This window comes from Lissotriton vulgaris, chromosome 4_1 (assembly GCF_964263255.1).
Source record: "Lissotriton vulgaris chromosome 4_1, aLisVul1.2, whole genome shotgun sequence".
In the NCBI taxonomy this organism is placed as follows: domain Eukaryota; kingdom Metazoa; phylum Chordata; class Amphibia; order Caudata; family Salamandridae; genus Lissotriton; species Lissotriton vulgaris.
In genome coordinates, this window is record NC_141691.1 from 674,160,588 (window position 1) to 674,183,474 (window position 22,887).

General features: G+C 45.7%; 1 protein-coding gene across 2 annotated transcripts in view; it reads right to left on the reverse strand.

Moving 5' to 3' along the window:
- The window catches only part of LOC147722426 (serpin B6-like), a 393,526-nt gene that overhangs the window by 265,598 nt on the left and 105,041 nt on the right, over positions 1 to 22,887 (reverse strand). For both annotated transcript variants that reach the window (XM_086964945.1, XM_086964944.1), the window contains exons 2-3: positions 11,776 to 11,953; positions 315 to 452 (exon numbers count right to left, since the gene is read on the reverse strand). In XM_086964945.1, the coding sequence (XP_086821071.1) occupies positions 315 to 452; positions 11,776 to 11,943 (306 nt within the window). In that variant the 5' untranslated portion in view covers positions 11,944 to 11,953. The remainder of the gene's footprint in view (positions 1 to 314; positions 453 to 11,775; positions 11,954 to 22,887) is intronic.

Consider the following 22,887-nt stretch of genomic DNA (forward strand, 5'->3'; position numbering starts at 1 on the left):
CATCAATGACAATGGAAGTTGTGTTCCACTGAATGAGAAGGGGCTTCTCGAGCATATATCGCACGTCGCCATAAGAACTGCAAATTTAATTCACTGAGAATAGGGATTATAAAGCGACAAAACCAGAATTTTGTGCCAGGCTTACGAAGCAATAAAATAAGGTTTGGTTCATTTGAAGACTATTTTCATTACATCACTACGGAACCATGTCTAAAGTGCAACCGACTTCAACAAGGATAAAAACACATTTTGGTACATGAATTATGTGCATCTTCCGTCAAGGAGTAAAATATTTAAAAATCAACATAACTTACAGTGTTGAATGTGAAGCTCTTCTCCCCAAATAGTCTGTTGGCAATCCTAAGTAGGTATTTTGTGCCAGATTTGTTAATTTCTGAGGTCAAGGACTGGAACCCGGTGTGGACATCTTTGGCTTTGTGTAGCTGGAGGGCCTGGGAAGGAAGAAGATGGTTATTTATTCTCTTGATTAAAGACCCTTGCTGAGTATCCTCACTTACAGTCATGACAACGGAGTCTCTTTAGCCCCTTACTTACCTGAAAAGGGAGTTGGGCATATCTAAAATTGATTAAAAGAGGTTCCTTATTAAAGTGCCTGTCCAAACCCACTGTTTTAATTTCTGGATTCTTTCTCCAAAGCTCCAAATTTCTGCTGATTTAAGTCAAACTGGTTTTATTCTTGTGTGCCCCATTTTATTTAACAGCGGCTCATTTGTGATGGTGGCACGGAACGAGGCCACCTTAACCTATCTAGCCTCATTACATGTGGCCTTTCTATTTACAATGGGTCTGTAAAAAAGTTATTAACCATATGGAATTATGGGATCTGTGGCAACTATGAATCTTTGGTGTTTTATCGGTAGACTCCAACTGCCAAAAGCAGGTGGCGTCTTCCAAATGAAATAACGGGGAAAAATAAAGAATTACAAGGAAATCAGAAATAAAATTCCTGACATTCCTAGTAATTCGTCATCAAACAAGAGGGAGTGTGATCTATTGATCGAACGGGCACCAATTACCACCTCAAGGGGGAGGTGGAAGGTCCAGTTCCAGCGTGTGCCCGTGTGCAGAGTACTCAAACATCAAGCGGGGGTTGCTGAACTGTTCCTAGTAAAAAAGGAGGAGACTGGCTGTGCCGAAGGTGTACGTTAACACCCCTGGGCATCCATTAAGTTGGACATGTTTGCCTCACACACCCCGAGGGATGTCATGCTTCATCATCGGCGGTTGCTCCTCGTCGGGGAGGCGGTGCAATCCCCGACGGGCTCACCTCAAAGAGGGGCTCTTTGGCGGAGATCTTTTTGTCCAGCTGCCTGTTGATGAAGTGCGGGTATGTGGGCCAGGGCAATAGTATCCTGAAATGGAAGGTGAGGTTTAAAATATAGTAGAGGGTCCCTGAAAAGACTTTATTCTGGAGGTCCTCCTACTATCATTAAAAGGTGTAGTTTAGCTTGTTGGGTCACGGAGAGTTACGTGCCGTGTTTCAAACTAGACTAATGTGAAGGTCGGTCAACATGTTTCTCGCTAGGGGATTTCCCGCGATTCGTCAGGACCTGGTGAGAATGTGGGTGGGAGTTTAAAACAGGGACATGCTAGTGTCATGAACCTCGTGTGCTTTACCTCAGGGGAAATCCTGTGCCTGAAGTATGGAGACAAAAGGAGACATTAGAGCAGGTATCATGTTAAATATCAACAATTGTCTTTGGTATCAGCCAATCTAGCATCTCAGTGCAGTGAAGTGGAAGTGGTGTGTGTTGTTTCACACATACGAACATGCCTGTGATGTATAATGAGTGTGTGGTGTAGTGAACACTCATATACCTATGTCCGTGGTGGGTGCGTTGTGAAAAAACAGTAGTTAAAACCAGTAGTTAAAAACGCAACTGCTATCTCAGGGAGAGAACTCTAATCAAGAGGTGGCAAATCATGGCGTGGTTAATTACAAACTCACCTAAAGGTCTTGGACTAATAGCCACCTGAGTTATCGGCGGGTCGGTACAACAGAAGTTGCCTAAAGTTCAGGCTAAGGAAAGAGACCTAAAGTTATGGAAGTTCTTGGTGTCTTTTCCCCCGTATAGGGCACCTATGGAGTTGTTAGATCTTACCTCAAGTTATCCGTGTCCGTGCTGAGTCACCTACCCTTCACCGCCGAGCTCGAATAGGTAATGAACTAGCGGGGCGTGGGCTATTTATAGGTAGACTCGTCATCAGGTAGCGTCAGTTAACGCCCTCAGTGCGGGTCACGTGATAACCAAGGTCATGCCGGCCATGATGGAGTGGTGTAGTTAGTGTTTGACCTGACGTGGGTTGACACAGTGACAAGGGGTTGGATGTTTACAGGGAATGCCAGGGAATGTCTTCATTCAGACCTTGTCTATCTGTGGAGAGGCGGTGTACCCACCTTTGTTCTTTACGGAACAGGGCATTTTTTGGGCAATTTGGACTTGCCTCAAGAATCACCCACCGTATGCAGTCGGCGCTGTGTTGTTTCTCAAGATAGTGTTTGCACATTTTCGTGTGCGATTTCTTGCACCGGAAATTACTGCGGTGTTCGGTGATCCTTGTCTTAATTGTACGTGTAGTCATCCCAATGTATTTGAGACCACATGGGCAAGTCAGCATATAGATGCAATGAGTGGTGTTGCAGTTCGTGTGGCCCTGGATGACCCATTTAAAGGTGTCGGTGAGCTGTAATGTTTTCTGGGGGGTAGTGTATTTGCAAACCCCACAGTTACCGCATGGGTAGTGACCGGTAACCGGTGGCAGGTTCCATAGTGTCTGTTGGGAACTTTTTTTGGTGGTCTTAGGTCGAGTGTGGATCAATATGTCCTTCACATTTTGTGACCTTTTGAAAGCAAACCTCGGTTGTTCAAAAGTCAAATCACCCGTGTTAAGGATTCCCCAGTGGCGTTTAATTGTGTTTTTGATCTTGGTTGATAGTGGGGTGAATGTCGTCACACAGGTGATCGGTTGGTTTTCGATGGGTAGTTTTTCCCGTCTCTCCAGGAGTGCCTCTCTGTTATTATTCCTTGCCCGTTTTTTTGCTTTCATAACCTCTCCTTTGGGATAGCCTCTGTCTAGTAGGTTTCTTGATAAGATGGTGGATTCCTTTTTGTAGTCTGCAATGTTACTACAATTCCGTCTGATCCGGAGGAATTGTCCAAATGGTAAATTGGACCGTAAGGCTTTGGGATGGTGGCTCTCAAAATGTAGGAGACTATTTCGGTCTGTTGGTTTCCTAAACATTGTTGTCTGGAGTCTACCATCTACCAGTTGTACTGTTAGGTCGAGAAAAGCAATCTCTTTGGGCGAGGAGGACATGGTGAACCGGAGATATGGGTTCAGTGAGTTAACCCATACGAAGAAGGCCTCATGTGAGTTAGGACGACCCGACCATAGGATGAGGATATAGTCAATGAAGCGCTTCCACATTGTGATATTGGCTAAAAATGGGTTGGATTGGTGGTGGATGAATCTGTCCTCGAAGTCGGCCATATACAGACATGCCACCGACGGGGCAAAAGTGCTGCCCATCGAGGTTCCTTGGGTCTGATGGAAGAATTGCCCCTTAAACTCAAAGAAGTTTTCAGTGAGTGCCAGTGTAGCGCATTCCATAATGAATGAGGGCGGAGTGTTAGAATCCCAATCCTCCATCTTCAGGCGTGACTCGATTACCTCTAGTGTGGCCCTTTGAGGGATGTTGGTATAAAGGGCTTCAACATCTAGGGTAATCAAAAGGTCAATTTGGCATGCATTCTCGACTGAGTTAAGGTGCCGTAAGGTGTCGGCAGTGTCCTGAATGTAAGAAGGGATGCGTTTAACCAAGGGCTGGAGGAAATGGTCGCAAAATTTGGACAGAGGTTCTAATACCGAGTCGATACCAGAAACTATAGGTCTCCCTGGGACTGGTCTTGTCCCCTTATGAATTTTCGGAAGTGTGTAGAAGTAGGGAACCCTAGGATTTTTTTGGTTTAGAAATTCTGCCTCCTTTTTGCTTATCCAACGCTCACATTCAGCAGTTTCCACCAAGCCTGTGATAGTTGTTTGGAGGCGTGGGGTCGGGTCACAAGGAATGGGGGTGTAGTACCGACCATCATTGAGTTGCCTTAGACATTCAAGTTCGTAGTCTTTAGTGTTCATTAGAACAGTGGCCCCGCCTTTGTCAGCCTGTTTTATAGTGATGAGTGGGTCGTCTGCCAGTGTTTTAAGCACCTCCATGTCTTTGCGGGAGATATTAGAATGGTTTGTTTGCCTATCCAAAGTCTCAATGTCTTTCAGTACCGCCTGTTCAAAGGTCAGGACCTCATTAGGGACCATCCCATTGTGGGGTGTGAATGTCGAAGGGTTGTGCAATCCTGAGTCTTGTGCTGGTTCTGGGGCTTTGCCTTCAAAAAAAGCCTTAAGCCTGACCTTTCTGAAGAAAGATTGTATCTCCCTGGTTTGATTGAACAAGTCGATCCTTGGTGTAGGGACAAAGCCCAGTCCTCTTTGGAGAACTTGTTCCTCATTCTCGGTCAGAATGTGATCCGAGAGATTGACCACGAGGCTCATTTTGGCCCTGACCTGTTCGTGCTCCGGGTGTCCATTCCGTGGGGGCGTGTGTCCTCCCACTGCACTTTCTTCTCGGAGGCGTTGCCTCGCTTTCGCCCGCGCCCTCTGCCCCAACCTCTGCCTAAAAAAGGGGGGCCTGATGATCCTTGGGGCGCAAAGAAAGGTGGGTATTGTGGCGCAAATGGTGGCTGGAATGGCTGAAATTGAGGATATTGCCAAAACGGGGGACCCATTGGTTGCCCTTGGTGGGGAAAGTTCGGGTAGTTATGGAGGTTTTGTTGTCCTCGCCCTCTACCTCTTTTGGCCCTGGGTGGGATATTAGTTGTGTCATTATCGTCACTGCTCTCAGAGCCGCTGTTGGAACCTCGTCTGGACGAAGTTGTGCTGGAGTCTGAGTTGTAGTTTGTTCCTGGCGGTACGTAATCGTCCTTCAGGTACGGGTAGACTTTCTCCTTGGAAAATCTTTTGATATCCTTTTGGAGCTTAGCTACTTTTTGATTCATTAAGTACTCCTTGTGCTCTGCCATTTCTTTATTCAGTTCGGCTAGTTTTGTTTTGAAGCCCGTATTCTGAGCTGTGGTCTTCAATGCTGCCTCAGCTTCCTGAATGCGGACTAGTAGTGCGTCTGCTAGTCTTTTGGCAGTGTTGACGATAAGGATCAAGAGATCATGAGTGCATTTCCATGCTACTTGAGACCACTCGATCTTGAATTGCCCATCTTCCCAGAATATCCTTGGGAAGTTCTTCACTATTAGGCCATTCGGGGCAATTTTGGCTTTAAAATATTGTGCCATCATTGCTCCATGTATTGTAATCCTAATCCATTCTCGTTTTAAGTCTGATAAAGTTTGCCACTCAGTGGTGTTACTTCCTGAAGCCGTTTCAACGTCTATGCCAAACAATGATGGGGCTCTCATAATAGCAGCTGCGTCTTCTTCACCAAAGCTAAGCCCCTGACCTTCCATTGTGTACTAGTCAGGTGGAGCCGGTGAAGAGAATCAAAGAAAGAAAGAGGTTAGTTACCCAAAAAGGGTAAAGTGTGTGATTCGCCAATCGGTTAATCACAGGTTGGGGGATATGAACAATCTCACCCACCGTTACAGAGCTCCCACGGTTTTCACCGTGCATGAGTCGTCATCAAACAAGAGGGAGTGTGATCTATTGATCGAACGGGCACCAATTACCACCTCAAGGGGGAGGTGGAAGGTCCAGTTCCAGCGTGTGCCCGTGTGCAGAGTACTCAAACATCAAGCGGGGGTTGCTGAACTGTTCCTAGTAAAAAAGGAGGAGACTGGCTGTGCCGAAGGTGTACGTTAACACCCCTGGGCATCCATTAAGTTGGACATGTTTGCCTCACACACCCCGAGGGATGTCATGCTTCATCATCGGCGGTTGCTCCTCGTCGGGGAGGCGGTGCAATCCCCGACGGGCTCACCTCAAAGAGGGGCTCTTTGGCGGAGATCTTTTTGTCCAGCTGCCTGTTGATGAAGTGCGGGTATGTGGGCCAGGGCAATAGTATCCTGAAATGGAAGGTGAGGTTTAAAATATAGTAGAGGGTCCCTGAAAAGACTTTATTCTGGAGGTCCTCCTACTATCATTAAAAGGTGTAGTTTAGCTTGTTGGGTCACGGAGAGTTACGTGCCGTGTTTCAAACTAGACTAATGTGAAGGTCGGTCAACATGTTTCTCGCTAGGGGATTTCCCGCGATTCGTCAGGACCTGGTGAGAATGTGGGTGGGAGTTTAAAACGGGGACATGCTAGTGTCATGAACCTCGTGTGCTTTACCTCAGGGGAAATCCTGTGCCTGAAGTATGGAGACAAAAGGAGACATTAGAGCAGGTATCATGTTAAATATCAACAATTGTCTTTGGTATAAGCCAATCTAGCATCTCAGTAATTCCTCTTTTTCTAAGGAGGTCCTCTGGGTTACACTCTTAATCTCACAATAACTTTGGGTGTGGAGGGAAGGGGTGGAAATAAAGGAGAAGGGGCACCAATAGTTTAATGGGGCACTTGAAAAAGACAACTCGTTTGGAAATTAGAAATTACAGTATTCTATTTTTAATAGAAACTGCATTAGGCAACATATTTTACGTTTCTATATTGCGATAAATGGATGGATGCCCATTTATGCTGAATTTCGGCAACTAACAGGTAGAGGAGCCCCATAGATCAGGATTTAGACGATCACTTTTGTTACTCAAATTTATGCTACACATTGACTTGTGGAAGTTGGAAGAAATGCGCAGAAGCTTTTTAACTCTGGCCACTCAACGACAAGAAACATTCCTATCTGATAACGCGCAATTAAACAAGACAATTATTTTACAAGTGCAATTATTTGCTTTCAGTGCAGAATTTGTACACGGCCATCAAATAACCTTGTTCTGGAAAGCCGAACTGGACAGTTCTTTTTCCTCTAATTGTCAGCCACCTACCAGGGCCAGCTTTAGCATTTGCAGCGTCGGGTGCAACAAAATTTGTTGGTGCTCTGTCGTGACCTCCTTCCTTATGGATTCCCTCACTACCACCCTCCAAGGGTGCCCCTCATCTCTCCATAGCCCCTCTCTCACATGAATTTCTTTTGTGGGTGTTAAAGCATTGTATTTCAGACAAACATTATACAGAGACAATAAGTCATACAAGTGTGTAAATTGTTGTATATGAAATGCTACAAAAAGACAATGAGCACTACTAGGCGTAGAAGTTACAGTTCATCCATAATGGTAGGCAGCATATTTTGAGAGAGCTTGGTCTGGAGAAGCACAGATTCAGGATTTAAAACATAACACAGTGGTTGGGGTTGTCTTTACTAATAAGAATTTATTTCTACCCAAATAAACCCTTTTTAACAACGAAAGACTAGGCAGAAAAACATAAGATTATAAACCTATGCACTTCAGTTCATATGCAGTTCTTTGATGGCAGTTAATAGCTCACAGAGTCAAAAGACTCTTTATAATTTGAGGTGCTGTATTAGTCCACTCCGTGCCACTAGAGTCAAACTAGCCTGGCTGATGAGGGGCGATACTATGAAACCGGCCCTAGGATGCTGGTTTCCAGTCCAGGGAGGACCTGCCCTGGTAGTTCCCATAGGGAACAGGGTCAAGACTGATTTGCATATGGCTGGGTCTAAATTGGAATGGCATGGGGAGCAAAGAAAATGATTGGTTTAGGCCCAGATCTTTGTATTGGGTGAATGCATGGCATTGTTCACCTTTCTGTCCATCAATTGTTCTTTTTGCATTTGTCACCCAGAGTGGGACGGGTATGCCTAGACGGGGGCCACTTCATGCCACCGAGTCAAGCTAGCCTGGCTGATGCGGGGGGGTATACTCTGAAACCGGTCCTAGGATACTTGTTTCCAGTCCAGGAAGGACCTGGCCTGGAAGTTCGGGCTGGACTGTTTCCCTGGGGAACAAGACTGATTTGCATATAGCTGGGTCTAAACTGGAATGGCATGTGGAGCAAAAACACAATGGATTTAGGCCCAGATCTCTGTACTGGGGGGAATGCATGGCATTGTTCAGCCTTCGGTCCATCAGTTCTTTTTGTATTCGTGGCAATTGGCACAGATTTAGGTGTCCAGCCTTGGGGTAGAATCTCTGCCATTAGAATTTGGCATGATTTTCCCTTTTGGCCATGACTATTCACAACTGACTCATTGGATTGGATTGCTGCATAAAAAACCATGGGAGGGCGGTGTGTACAATTGGATTGGTCGAGTGGTTGTTGGAGGAGGCTGGTAATTTTTGGACCTTGATGAGTGAGAAGAGGGGTGTGCGAAGGTAGAGTATGAAAGGAAACTTCAGGTTAGTCTCAGATAGGGAACTTAAATGTAATGTTTCAGTCAGGAAGGAGGTTGAAAGAGATTGAACAGATTTAGAGTAGATTGTAAGGTGATAATATTATGGCGAGAGTAGGCAGCATTGCATTAAGATTGTAGGAGCCGTCAAGTTAGAATCACGCAGATCTGGGTGGGTGGTGAGACGGTCACTGGGGTGGTGCTCCAACAACGCAGATGCAATGAAGCAATGAGAGGTGCATGCCACACATAATTAAGGTGAAGGGTACAGTTCATAGTGAAACAGTCACTTAGATATAAAGGTGTGTACCTCCTACCCCTGTGCACTTGCCGATTTGTGCACTGAACCCCTGTAAACTGTGGGGTGTAGTGCATTTGAGTGTTGTGCGCACCTTTATGAGCCAGGTTCTGCACTTTGCACCAACATGCATTTGAGTGGGTGGTGCCTTTAACCTCTGAATAGGGACCTACACCATGTAGTTTACAGGACTGCAGGATACCAATCACTGAACTGCATAGATGTCAGAGCGTTAACAGGGCCCTCAAAGAGGAGGATGCTCTTCTACCAGTCGAGAAGCAAGGCATATCCATTAATCGTTACAAATCACCTACATTCCTAAGGTCAGCTTTCAGTCTTGCATAGCTAAAACAGATAGTCCAAAGAAGTGGCTCATGAAATGACTGCAGAACATCCTGAGGCACAAGCGTCTCCCTCTAAAAAGGCTGAGTGGTGCCCTGATGGCCTACATTAGTAACTGAAATGCCTCACTACAAACCACCCTTGCTCATAATGCAAAACCTCAACGGCAAACCAGTGACTAGATCTGAAACCTACTAATGTTCACACATTTTTCCTCTAGCACAAAAACTATTAAATACTGCTGGTCTGTCAGCCCAGTGATTAAAAGATCTTCAATGTTTCGCTTGTGTTAGTAAGTGTTCTAGGCACAGAAAAGCATACTATGTTAACACCCCTTTCATGATAAACAGAGGAGACAGCGGTTCATACAAACTACTTACCGAGCTGTCTACCATCCTCTAGGGAGATTCCCAAAACAGGTGTTTCCTCAAAACCGCTGGCTATGTGGAAGAAAATAACCTCCTCAGTAAATTAGTTTCAGATTTCTGACCATGCTGGGGTACACATACAACTTAAACAACATCAGGTAGAACTGCTCACTGAGTAGCCCTGCAAGGACCTCACATTGGTCTTCCCTAATTGATGTGCCTCCTTGGATGCATGGAGCATAAAATCCTGTCCCTTGACTAGATTTGAAGGGATGGACTTCAGTAGTTTTATTCATTCGGGTCAAACATTACCCCTCGAACAAATGTTGTCCGTTCTTTTGCAAATATCCCAAATTGTTTTGCAAGTGCAGGAGACTTCAGTGTTTGGCTTTAACTGCCATATCAAATCCTATCTCATGCCTAGACACAGAACCAAGATCTGCATTAGGATAGCTAAAGATAAGTGAAATAGCAGTCCTCTTGACTGTCACTTTTAAGCATAAAAATAGAAACAACTTCTGCAGGAGTGGTGATAAAACTAAAATATTTCTTCTAGTCATGGGAGACGTTGCTTGAGTCCATTTTACAGACACTGCTATTGGGTACCTTCAGCTCGCATCTAGCCTTTAACAAGCTAAAACCGTAAAGTCAGGAACTTGGGGATCACCTCAAGTGTTTTCATCTAACTTTCAAGATAACATGACCAAACACAGGCTCATCCATTTTTATCAACTTCAGGGATCCTCACACTATTGCTTACTCAACACCACGTTGGCTTCCTCCTTGCAGTGGCCCTCTTGCGCATCACGTGCAATCATGCAGGTTTTCCAGCGTAGATGAGGAGCAAGCTCCAAGGAACTGAAGAAGAACTGCTCGCTTGCACTGATGTCACTCTACAGGTTGCCGATTGAACAATGGATCCATTTTAAAAGTGAACATTTTGTCCATAATGAATTTACAACAGCATAGTGGAGAACCTGATCATTCAGTTTCTCCTCTACTACCTGAGCAGATTCCACGGATGGCCTTCTAAATGTGTCTCACAGATCCCATTGGCATACAAAGAGTTAAGAGGAAGATCCCTGCTCTTTTAATGCCCTACCTTTTGGCCCTTCTTATCTTTGCCACCTGACCTAAGGTGGACTTCAAAATGTAAACAATTAAAGACCAGCCTCTTTGGACAAGCTTGGAATAATACAAATGGTTTCTCTGTTCTTGTGCTCTCCCACACCTGTCACTACAGCTGTTCTACCCGCATCCTGAACACATCCATTGTGTTGCACTGAAGCTGTACAATTGTTACAAACATCAAAGAAAAATAGGATTTACCAAAATAAGACTATGTATACACAGCAACTGAATAGTGACTCTAGCTTTCCATTGCCCTGGATCCAAGAATGCCACGGGGTTAATGTTCTGTTTTGCTTACTTACTCAGCAACTTTCTATATTAAGTTTCACCCCAGTTTAGCATTCGATTCTTTCTTTAGTAATGCAACTTAACTTGGTCAGACTACAGTAGGTGTAGGAGTTTCATGGCACACTAGGGCCCTTGGATTTTATTGAATGATCTTCTTACAAAAAACCTTGTGACGATCCGCATGTGTGTCTTGTGTGCCAAAGGCAAAATTCCGTAATCCTTTCTAGGGCTCATAGAGCAATCAGGAAGTTGAGGCAGCCCAAAACTGGCATTCTGGTGTTAGTCTGTGCAAATGTTTGGCTGTAGCACAACCCTTACAATTTGACACAATCCACAAGATACTGCACAAGTGAAGATCAATCTTTTAATTATTATATCCAAGCTTCAATAATGCTCCGTTGCCTGACCTACCCTTCACATTGGTTGCTATCTCTGGCAGCAGGGATTGTGATGTCAGAACTAGACTGTAATAAGTTATAATAGTCTTTTCTTTATTATCGGCACCTGGGTGCGTCACAAGTCGCAGATTATAAAGAAATCAGATACTGCCATTTATAAAGGGATCACAGAATCCCATGTATTAGGTTAGTATCACCCAAGTGGTGAGGCATAAACAGCAGGTAATAGCCCTTCCTATCATCATGCACCCTCCCAATCCAACCAGGCCCACAAATGAGTGTGTCTGCAATTACTGAATGAAACAAAAAAAGGCTTTAGCAGTTCATGAGAATTGATTTCCCAGCTGAAAAATAGAAACCTCCAATGGTAGTGGTAACTGAATGTTTCACAAGTCAAGAAAAAATACAAGCAGACATAATATTAATAGAAGGTTCATCCAGTTCAATGCTAGATCTCCCAACAGCGATAATACCCATTTGCTACAGGTAGATCAGCAAAGGTTATCCAACAGCTCCCTTTTCACCAGCGTATACCTGCACTGCAGCACTTTTACTGTACAATGGAAACAAACATACCTGTACCATCTGGGCTGCTGTGTCCCCATGGGCGCCCAAATAAACCATAGCCAGAGCAGATGACATACTTATTGGCGAATAAAATAAATTTTTCTTGTTGTCATTCTCACTCAGTTTTTTCCAGAGGTTAAGGGCGAATAAAGTATTGGCTTCGCTAAGAGAATCCATTCTTGAGAATCTATAACAGAAAGAGAAAACTAAATGTATAAATATATTTTTTTGTTTTCCTTAGGCAAAGTGGATCTATAATCAGAACGGATAGCTAAAGAAACATGAAATATTGCATGGTGTGACCACATTCCTCTCTAGTATGGGTTTAAGACATTTAACAAGTTACAGGATACCCTCAGCTGAATGAGTTATTCAAATAAGTGTGCAAATCAGGTAGAAAACACTCTGCTTGGCACCTAAAAGAGCCATAATTACAACAGCAATGCACTGGCACAGGGGCAAGGAACTACTGTATACCAATTACTGCTGCCTTGTACTCTCGAGCCAGTGGATGTCCCTTTACTGGCATTATTTTGGCCAATGACCCACTTGTCTGGTCACTATGTATTACTGTGACGAGGGAGGCAGCAGCTCTGGATGAGATGTCCTGGGGCAGTTTGTCACCCCGATAGAGATACCATTTTTTTGTGTATCATCCATTTTCCCTACTTTTCACTCATCTAACATTTTTCATCCCTACGGCTCATGAATGATCCAAAATTCTACTTTTCATGCCTATTTCTCAAAGTCCTGTAGACTGAACTTTAAAGTGTAAAGCCAACAGCCATACCCTCACAATGTTTGTTTGCCTAACCACCAAGATGAAATAGTTTTTAAACCAACTGATATGTGCATAGTCCACGTCCCCTCGCTTTAACTTTGTTGAAGTGTTAACTTTCAGCGTAAAAATACTACAACCAGGTCTCACTAACAATAAATTCATTAATCAGATTGCGGTTTATGTTTGACAAATGCCAAAGTCTACATTTGAATTCTAGCCAGCTTTGTAGATGCAGAAAGTTAATGTTCACAGGATTTCTTATTTTAGGTGTGTGCTGGAGTACAGCTTTAAGACTTTGGTAAGGGAACCTACAATCCGACCTTCAGGCAGCAACGGGTCCTCTTAGAAGACAAGACCAGTCCTCCTTGAGTACACAGAAGAACATGTGGCATGCATGTGAAACTCGAACACGCTGGAGAAGGCAAATATAGGCAAACATAACATTTGTTCATTCTACTCACCGAGCAAATTATCCTACCACACGGAGACTTGGAGCGTGGTCTGGGCTTGGCAGACCTCACTCTTGCACCGGAAAGGTTTTTCAATTTAGACTGAGTTACCAAAGACTACTGAACTCACAAATGCTTAGTCTGGATGAAGAGCAAGGAGAGCATATGGCTAGCCCCATAATTTAATGGCCTAGATGGGTGTAACAGAATGGAAGGGGAAGTCTCATTGGTTAGGAAGTGCTCGAACACATCCGCCAGTCGCCTTGTTATTGTCCTGCACATCACTCCACTGTCTAGAACAAAGAGAGACTCTTCACGATGGGAACCTCTGACCTAGAAAGAATCTCTCTACACGGACTGCCAAAGTCTAACCTGCACTACATTTCTAAACACCTTAACACAGCATACAAAAGCACATATATATTAGACGTTAGAGAAAATGCACAGAAAATTCTCTACACTTGGCTAGAATACCATAAAGTCCGATGGAAGACAGGCAAGACACCTCTTCAAGTACCCCAATATTATCCATTGCTCAGAGAGTTACTAAGGTTTATCATTTCCAGTTCAGAGATGGATGATATTTTTCATAGAATTGGAGGTCAACAGACTGACCTGTACCTGACTACACACAGGCAATGCTACCTGTAGACAGTTACCACAACACGCTTTGGATAATACCGTATGAATGAAGAAAGCCTGCCATTGACACTCACAAACCAATCTCAGCCAATTCACATAAGGACTTCTATTATTTGCATCAATGCATGCTTATGGTAGTGGTGGGTGTGGTAGCGAAGGGGGGGCTGTGTTCTGGAATTGTTCTGTTATTGCAGCCACTAAAAAACCTTCACGGACTCTCGGGGATCGGCTCGCTGACAATACACCAATTAAATATTAGAGTATTGTCAGTAGGGAACATACACAAAATGGCGCATAAAGTATCCAAGACAGTCTTCTTTCCGCTTCTCATTAAACTCCAAAACTAAAATTGTAGAAGTCATGGTGAGATGCATGTTAATTTCTCTCATCTTCATTAAAATACTACATCTCTAAGCTCCGTCATACAGCTTTCACTGGTAAGCTCATGGGTTTACATTATGATCAAAGTCTAGCAAAAATAATATGGTGCTGCCCATGATTTACTCATCCCCAGTTTTAGGACTGCCATGCAATGAAACAACGGTACAATGTCTTCACGATTTGTGCTACTACTGCTGTTATTGCCAGTTTCACAACAGTTTTCAAAAGTTTGACCTCTATTCGTGTAGCTTGTTATCACTGAATTGCATAAGCAGAGACTATGGGACACGGAAGCATTTGTAAGATCAAGATCAACAGAGGCCGTAAGAGGATTGGTCCTTCAGGCATATTTGTTTGAATACTTAATATTGGCTTATTTAAATGAAAGGAAGGAAGGACAAAGTACATTGAGCTCGTTATCAGAATAGGAAGCAACTCCCATGGTGATAACATCTCTGCCAAAATCAAAAAAATCTACTGATTACATTCAAGTCCTGATTTTGGTCAAATAAATGGTGCAGGGAATCTCAAGAGCCAATGGTCTGTTTCGGATTCAATAGATTTTTCAAGATCCATGCCTTGTGACTGCCAGTAAATTTCTCACCTTGGATTACAGAATAGAGAGAAAGGAATTTGTTCAGACACTTTCAAGTTCTTCTTTTTACACAAGTGAGTATCACAGTTGCTGCCAGCACACCATTCCATCCAGGTAAAACTGCAAACTTCAGTCTACCATCGAGCAACATTCTTTCAGAAGAAAGCATTTGATTCCATAACAAGGACAATCAACAAGATGATCAATTTGTCAGGTAGATTCATTGTACTGACTTGGCCTTGAGAACACGATCTGGCTATGAAGCACATCCACATCTGGTTAATGAAGATATACCAGATTCTGCATTAGTACCTCTAAAGAGCCAAAACATCAGCACCCTATTGAACACATGGCTGAAGGATGCTAAGGTATGCCACCCCACCCAAGTCCACAAATATGGGCACCAAAATGTCATTTGTAATCGTACATCACAACCAAGGCTCGATCACTAGAATTACTCAAAAAGGTAGCACCCCCCCCCCTACGTCCGAACTCCAAAAACGGCACTGAACTTCTGAGATGATTGGTCTTGACTAGTGCATCTCTGCAAGTACTGAAAAATCTACAGCTATGATGCAGACAGTGTAAAATATCCAAACAAAGTGGTGATAAGAAGCTTCAAACGTGAACAAATAATCTAATACTAGAGAATATTCTACTGGTTCCCAATAAAGAAAATATTAAAATGCAAGTTGTATACAACATAATTGGTTTTCCTGGGTCATGGCCAAAGTATCAGAAAAGACTACTACAGCATCCATTTAAGGACACTCTTATTACTCACTCCTCATGCCTACTTCTCTTCTCTATAACTCATCCATCATCCTTACTTCTCATCCATCACTCCTACTTCTCAGTGCTATTTCTCATCCATTATTCCTTTTTCTTATCCGTAATCCCTACTCCTCATCCCTACTTGTCTTCACCATCTCATCCATTGCTACATCTCATTGACACGTCTCATCCCTCATAACCGCTGCTCATCCTTAATTCTCATCCACCATCCCTGCTTCTCAATCATTCAGACTACTACCTCTAATCCCCATTTCTCATCTGTCAACCCTACTTCTCAGTCATCCCTACTTCTCATCCATCCTCCCTACTTCTCATCCATCAACTATCATCCCGATTTCTAATCCTAACTTCTCATGCATCATCAATTATCCCTACTTCTCACCCATCGTCCGCGCATTTCATCCATCATTCTTTCTTCTAACTCTCATCCCTACTTCATCCATCATCCCAACTTCCCAGCCATCATCCATATTTCTCATCCAAATGCCATCCCTACTTCACATCCTTACTTCTCATGCATCAGCCATTATCCATCATCCCTATTTTCATCTCCACTTCCCATGAATCATCCATAATTATAATTCTCATACCTAATTCATAATCCATCATCCCCACATCACACTCCTCCTCCCTCAGTCATACCCGCACAGTTTCAATGTTTTAAACACACCTTCACACCGATTGATTGGCAACAGCCAATTAGAGTTAGGAGAGGGGACAGCATTCTATTGGTTTAACCACAGAAAAAACAGCCTGCTCTTTGAATAAGCAACTGGTGTTTGCTTCCAGTGAATCCAAGGTTGTACAGCATTTCATTGTATTGAAGTCAATGTTTCTGTTTAAACAGGCCTCTGCAGAAAGAACGCTATGACGGTTAGGGGAAGTCTAAGGGTCTCCAGTCTGGGCTATAAATGAACACATGGAGCCGTCAACCTTTTCTGGTTTCAGTTTCATACCCAACAAAGAAAAATGTTTACAAGCATCCATCTCTTTTCTTTTATTAACCGGGTAGAGGTTTTGCTGGCTGAAGAACACAGCTGAATTGAGAAAATCATGGCAAGGCCTAGGCCACATCAGTAACAGGGATCAGCCTTAGGCACCTGCAGATTTGGAGGATATTGCCTCTGTATGCAGCACATTGTGCAAAATGTCACTTTTCTTATGGTGTCAAGGTATGTTGTTTGTGTGTGTTTTGGTATCTAGATATCACAATACATTTTGTGGGTAAACTGTAAACAGATGGAACTTTAAACCGACCCTTTCTGTTGCAGCACACATTCTTGAAACTAGTCTGTAACCTGTGGACTTCACTGAACTCCTACTTGCTGTCACCAAAACCCCCGCTATGTTCCACAATGACATGTCACAAAACAAAGCAGCGAGGTGCCAGCTGTCTGTGTGTAAAATAAAGGCTGCTTGATGTAGGTGCTAATCATCTTACTTTAGAATTGGCAAAGCCAATAGGTTACACCTATGTGAGATCTATTGGCTTTGTCATTTTTTTTTAGAAATGCTGCACAGCAGCGCAGCTGCAGTGGAACATAGCTGGTAGCAAGGAAAAAGTGCTATGACACGGCGAGCTTTGGCAGCTTCTTAGTGCTATTATTTTGTTTACTTCCGGCCATGTTGCACATGTTCCAATACCTTTTGGTATGCATAACATAGTTACTTATAAGAGTTTTAAGTCAGAGTGTTACCCATTATCTGACGACTGGGTCATTTACATTTTTATTCCACCAAGCGAGCATCAACGGACAATTCATAAGCCCACTTCACTATCAGTTATGGCATTCGTTCAATAGGAGCACATCCACACACAACATAGTTCCCTTCAGTGCCAGAATTACTAAGTACTTTTTGGAGACCCAAAAAACATTTTTAGCTTTAGGCAAAGTTTTATTTATATTTTATAACGGCCCGGCAGCTCTCTGAACAATAAAGCTTCATAAAAACCATGACAGAACAAGAGTTGCCAAAAGGCTGGTGGCCAATGCCAGACCTTTTGGCTTTGCCAATACTGGTTTTCATTCCTTGCAGATTTTAGGCCCAGCTGGGTTTCCAACTGAGTTGCCAAAAACAAGGAAGAGCAAGGCCTGGGCAGAGTTTTTACATCTAAAACTGAAACTAGAATGGACCAAGTCTGGATGCCCCTTATCTTCACTAAAGCATCAAAGATTTCCACAAAGCCTTTTTAAACAGAAAAGCACTTACTTAAATAAATTTCAATGCTTTATGGCATTAGATACACTGGAAGCAAACATGCAGTTGTATTTCCTCTCCACTGTACTTAACCAGCATGTGCAATGACAAGGCTGTTTTTTTCAGTGGCTAGACCAATAGAATGCAGCCCTCTTTCTTACCTCTGATTGGCTGCTGCCAACCAATCAAGGTGAAGTCAAATCAAATCAAAAACATTTATATAGCGCGTTACTCACCCAGAGGGTCTCATGGCGCTTGGGGAGGGGGGGGTGGGGGGGGGGGGGGGGGTCGTCCACTACTGCTCGAACAGCCAGGTCTTGAGCTGCTTCCTGAAGGAGAGGTGGTCTTGGGTCAGGCGGAGGTGGATCGGGAGGGAGTTCCAAGTCTTGGCGGCCAGGTAGGAGAAGGACCTTCCTCCTGCTGTGGCTCTTCGGATGTGGGGGACGGCGGCGAGGGCGTGGCTGGTCGATCGAAGCTGGCGGTTAGGAGTGTAGAAGTTGAGGCGGCTGTTGAGGTATCTTCGGCCTTGGTTGTGTTGGGATTTGTGTGCGTGGGTGAGGAGATGGAAGGTGATTCTCTTGTTGACCGGGAGCCAGTGCAGGTCTCTCAGGTGTCCGGAGATGCGGCTGTGTCGGGGGATGTCAAGGATGAGTCTTGCTGAGGTGTTCTGGATCCGCTGAAGTCTCTTCTGGAGCTTGGCGGTGGTTCCGGCGTAGAGGGCGTTGCCGTAGTCCAGTCGGCTGGTGACGAGGGCCTGGGTGACCGTCTTCCTGGTCTCGTGGGGATCCACCGGAAGATCTTACGTAGCATGCGCAGGATATTGAAGCAGGACGAGGAGACGGCGTTGACTTGTCTGGTCATGGAGAGGGAGGAGTCCAGGATGAAGCCCAGGTTGCGTGCGTGGTCTGTCGGTTTGGGTGCGCTGCCCAGGGCGGGGGGCCACCAGGAGTCGTCCCAGGCGGAGGGTGAGGAGCCCAGGATGAGAACTTCCGTCTTATCTGAGTTCATTTTCAGGCGGCTGGTCATCATCCACTCGGCTACGTCTGTCATCCCTTCGTGTAGGTTGGCTCTGGCGGTGGCTGGGTCGTTGGTGAGGGAGAGGATCAGCTGAGTGTCGTCGGCGTAGGAGATGATGTTGAGGTTGTGTTGGTGTGCGATGGCTGCGAGGGGGCTCATGTAGACGTTGAAGAGGGTGGGGCTGAGCGATGATCCCTGTGGTACGCCGCAGATTACTTCGGTGGCTTCTGATCTGAACAGTGGAAGGGGGACTCTCCGAGTCCTTCCGGCGAGGAAGGAGATGATCCACTCCAGTGCCTTCTCCTGGATTCCGACGTTGCTGAGGCGCTGCACTAAGGTGCGGTGGCAGACAGTGTCGAAAGCCGCGGAGAGGTCCAGGAGGATGTGGGCCGCTGTTTCTCCGTTGTCGAGCAGGGCTCGTGTGAGAAGTTGGCCTGATATTCAGTGTTCACTATTCTAGTGATCACTATGTATCAGTCCAAACAACCCTTATGGTGATTGGTTGTAAGTCAACCTTATAGACCAGCTATCCTAGTAGCATGGATACGAGCAGTCTTCGGGCTAAACTCTAGAGGGCGTGTTAAGCCAGCTGTTATACCATCACATATACCCCTTGAACACCAAGTGAAAGGACACCACACAAGTGTTATGAAAATAAACAGTGTATTTATTTAGATCACAACAGCCCTGTACTCTTTATGAGGACAGGGTACTAAGCACACAACAAAACTCTTACGAAAATACTTTAAGTTGCACAATTTACACAAATGCCCGAGGGGCACGAAAAACCATATACTATGAAAGTGGAATGCGAAATTACTAGCAGGTAAGTACTGGACTAATAGGCTTTGGAATTGCTAGGACTACGTTACTGAACCTTCAGATTACTAGTAGGAGGCCTAGGGGACTCGGGTGCAAAGTGTGCACTCTCACGCGGGATGCGGGACAAAGTCTATGGAGGCTAGTAAAAGCAAAGTTAGTGTTCTCGGGCGAACCCGACTAGATAGGCTGAAAAACGAAAAGGATTTGGACCCTTGGATAGTGAGGCTATGCTGGGGCACCGAAATGCCGAAGTTACCTAGCCCAGGGGCTGCGGATGCATAGGTCTGGAAAGACGTCGGGAATCCTCGTTGCAGTCTATGGAGCCTGAAGAGAGAAGTTGCTGGCAGGCGACCAGTGTTGAAGTTCGAAGTGATCCAAGCCTGGATCGAAGATGGATGACACCTGAAAGCAGAGGGGACCAAGTTCTTAACCACTAGCCAGTGATTGTGTGGGCACCAGGATGGCACCGGGCGAAGTCACCTCGACCAGGTGAGTGGGCGACGCTGGGCTCTGCAGTCTCACGGACCAGGAGGCGTTGTCGGCGACCAGGATGGAGGTGCGAGCTGTCCCACGATGGTTGATGCTGTCGACGTCGCTGGACCCAGGATTGGGGCAACAAGTCTTGGCAAATTCAAGCCCACGCGGTGGACCTAAAATGGCGTCTGGAGTGGACCAGGAGGGTCCGGGGTGCTCCTCTTTTGGAAGGGAGCAAGGGCCAGTCTGGAGCAACCACACCAGCAGTGGTGATGTCGTCGTCGGGAAGGCCACAAGCCAGCGGGCTAGTAGCCAGACAACGCGGTGAGCAGCCACAAAGCAGAAGGGCCCCACGCAGATCTCGTGGATGCTGGGGGGCTGGACTTCGGTGCAGGAGCTGCTCAGGGTCGGGGCTTCTCGGACCCCAAAGCACTCACCAGAGGATCCCTCGGCGGTTGTGCTGGATAGAAGTCGTGCAGTTCTGATGATGGCCGGTCCCTCGAGGTCTCGTCGCACCTACGGTTCACAGCTTAGCTGTAGAGGTAGGTAGAGGTCAGCGGTGCCAGGGAAGCCGGGTCTCGTCGAGCTTGTCAGTCGGATTCCGGAGGAAGGACGTGCAGCAAACCGCAGAGTTCTTAGATGGTGCCTGCGGATGCAGGGTGACTACTCCTTAGCCACAAGGGAGAAATCTTGAGAAGAAGTCGAGAGTTCCTTTCGTAGAAAGTAGTTTCTTGATTCAAAGAGGATCTAATTTGGAAGCCTGATTCTTGTCTTCTCCTGTCAGATACCTTCTGACAGTGGTGAGTTTTTGGATACCGAGGCAATAGCCTCATTACTCCATATTCGTTTGGAATTTTGTAGTCGCTGTTTAGGTTGTCTTATTGGTGTGTGACGCTTTGTCACAGTTGAGGTTGCATCACATTGTCAGCTCAGTGATGGGCCGCGGGTAGCGGTCAGTAGTGTTTGCAGAATTGTCAGCATGTTTCCTTTGAGAGTCTCGTCTTTGTCCGTGTAGATCCTTCTGTTAGTGTTGAGGTTTGGGTGCCTGCCGCGGCTATAATGCCAGCCGGCAGTGAGCGGGTTTTAGGTGCTTGCCGAGGCTGTTATGCCATCAGGGCAGCAGTGAGTTTTGCGTATCTGCCGGCGTTTGCCTTCAGGCAGTAATGAGTTTTTGGATGCTGCGTTGCTGTTTCAAGTTCGCAAGGTTAGCGCTTCAATGGGACGCGGATAGCGGTCAAATGGGTTTGTAGCGATATCTGCAAGTTTCCGGATCAGTGGGTTTTCTTTTTGATCCAGTCCTTTGTAGAATGTCCTGTTGAGTTTGAGGAGATGGTCGTCCAGCATCTCGATGCCTAGGTCTCTGTGGAGGTCTGCTGTTCGTGTGAACATGGGAGCACCTGCTGCAATCCGTAAGGCCTTGCTCTGAAGTATTTGTAGGTTCTTCCGCAGCTGTGGGCGGCAGCCACTCCAAACTGGTGAAGCGTATGTCATAGTTGGTCGAATTATTGCGGTGATTACTCGCACCTTGCTCTGCATGGGCATCGACTTAGACTTCAGAAGTGGGTATAATGCAGCCAGTTTGGATGCTGCTTTCTGGCAGGTCTTCTCTATGTGGTTTCTCCAGCTGAGTTTAGAGTCCAGAGTCACCCCCAGGTAGGAGCTGCTGTTTTCCCATTTGACCTCATCCCCATTGAGGAGGATCTGCGGGTGTTTCCTGTTCAGCTTCCTGGTAAATAAGGTTGCTGTGGTTTTGCTTGTGTTCAGGGTGATCTGCCATTCGCTGTACCATTCGGAGAGTCTGCAAAGCGATGCCTCCAGGTTCTTCGCCACTTCTTTGTCGCTGAAGGATTGGGAGATGAATGCAACATCATCCGCGTAAAGGGCAAGATCAGTCTTCTTTAGGTCAGTGGGTATGTCGTTTGTGAATATGTTGAAGAGGAATGGTCCTAGGATTGAACCCTGAGGCACTCCAGCTAGAATTGGGCGCGGTGATGAACAGTCTTCTCGCACCGCCACGTGAAAGGTCCGTTTTGTCAGGTAGCTGGTCAGCAACTTGACCAGGTAGCTGGGAAACTTGAGCTTGATAAGTTTGTAGAGCAGACCCTCATGCCATACTCTGTCAAATGCTTTGGCTACATCCAGAAAGACTACTCCAGTAGACTTGTTGATGTTGAATCCGTGGCTGATGATGTCCACCACTCTGAGGAGTTGGTGATAGGTTGAGTGGTCTTTCCGGAACCCAAACTGTTCTTTGACAAGTAGGTTGTTGCTTGTCGCGAAGTCAACGAGACGGGCAAGGATAACTTTTTCGAAGAGTTTTGATAGGCCAGATAGCAGACTTATGGGGCGGTAGTTTGCAGGGTCTCGCAGTGGTTTCCCAGCCTTGGGGAATACGACAACTCTTGCTTCTTTCCAGGCGTTCGGGAAATACTGGTGCTGCATGCACGCGTTCAATATCTCAGCAAGGTGATCCACTGCGTTATCTGGGAGCATCTTGATGGCTTGGTTGGCTATTCCGTCCTTCCCTGGTGCCTTGCCGTTTTTCAGTGTTTTTGCCAGGGCCAGTAATTCGCCCATTGAGCATTCCTCAATGTGTGCAGTTTCTGTTTCCGGTGGGTGCTCCTGGTGATGCATGGCGACCTCTTGCTCAACTTCTGTTGCCAGTTTGCTTGCCTGGTTGGGCCTGAAGGATTCCTCCAGCGTGTCAGCGAAGACCTCAGCCTTATCCCTGTTGCTGCATGCCAGGTGAGTCTTCCCTTGGATCGGTGGGTTTGGTTCCTTCTTTCCAGTCAGGCGTCGGGTCATTCTCCAGAGAGAGTTGTCTGAGTCCTTTAGGTTAGCTGTAGCTGCTTCCCATTTTTCTCCTCTGAAGGGTCCCCGCTCCTGCCTTTATCCTAAAGAAAGGGGTGGGTATGCGACTAGGTCCTGCCCTAGGGGTGGGACCAGGAAGGGGGGTGGTTACACCC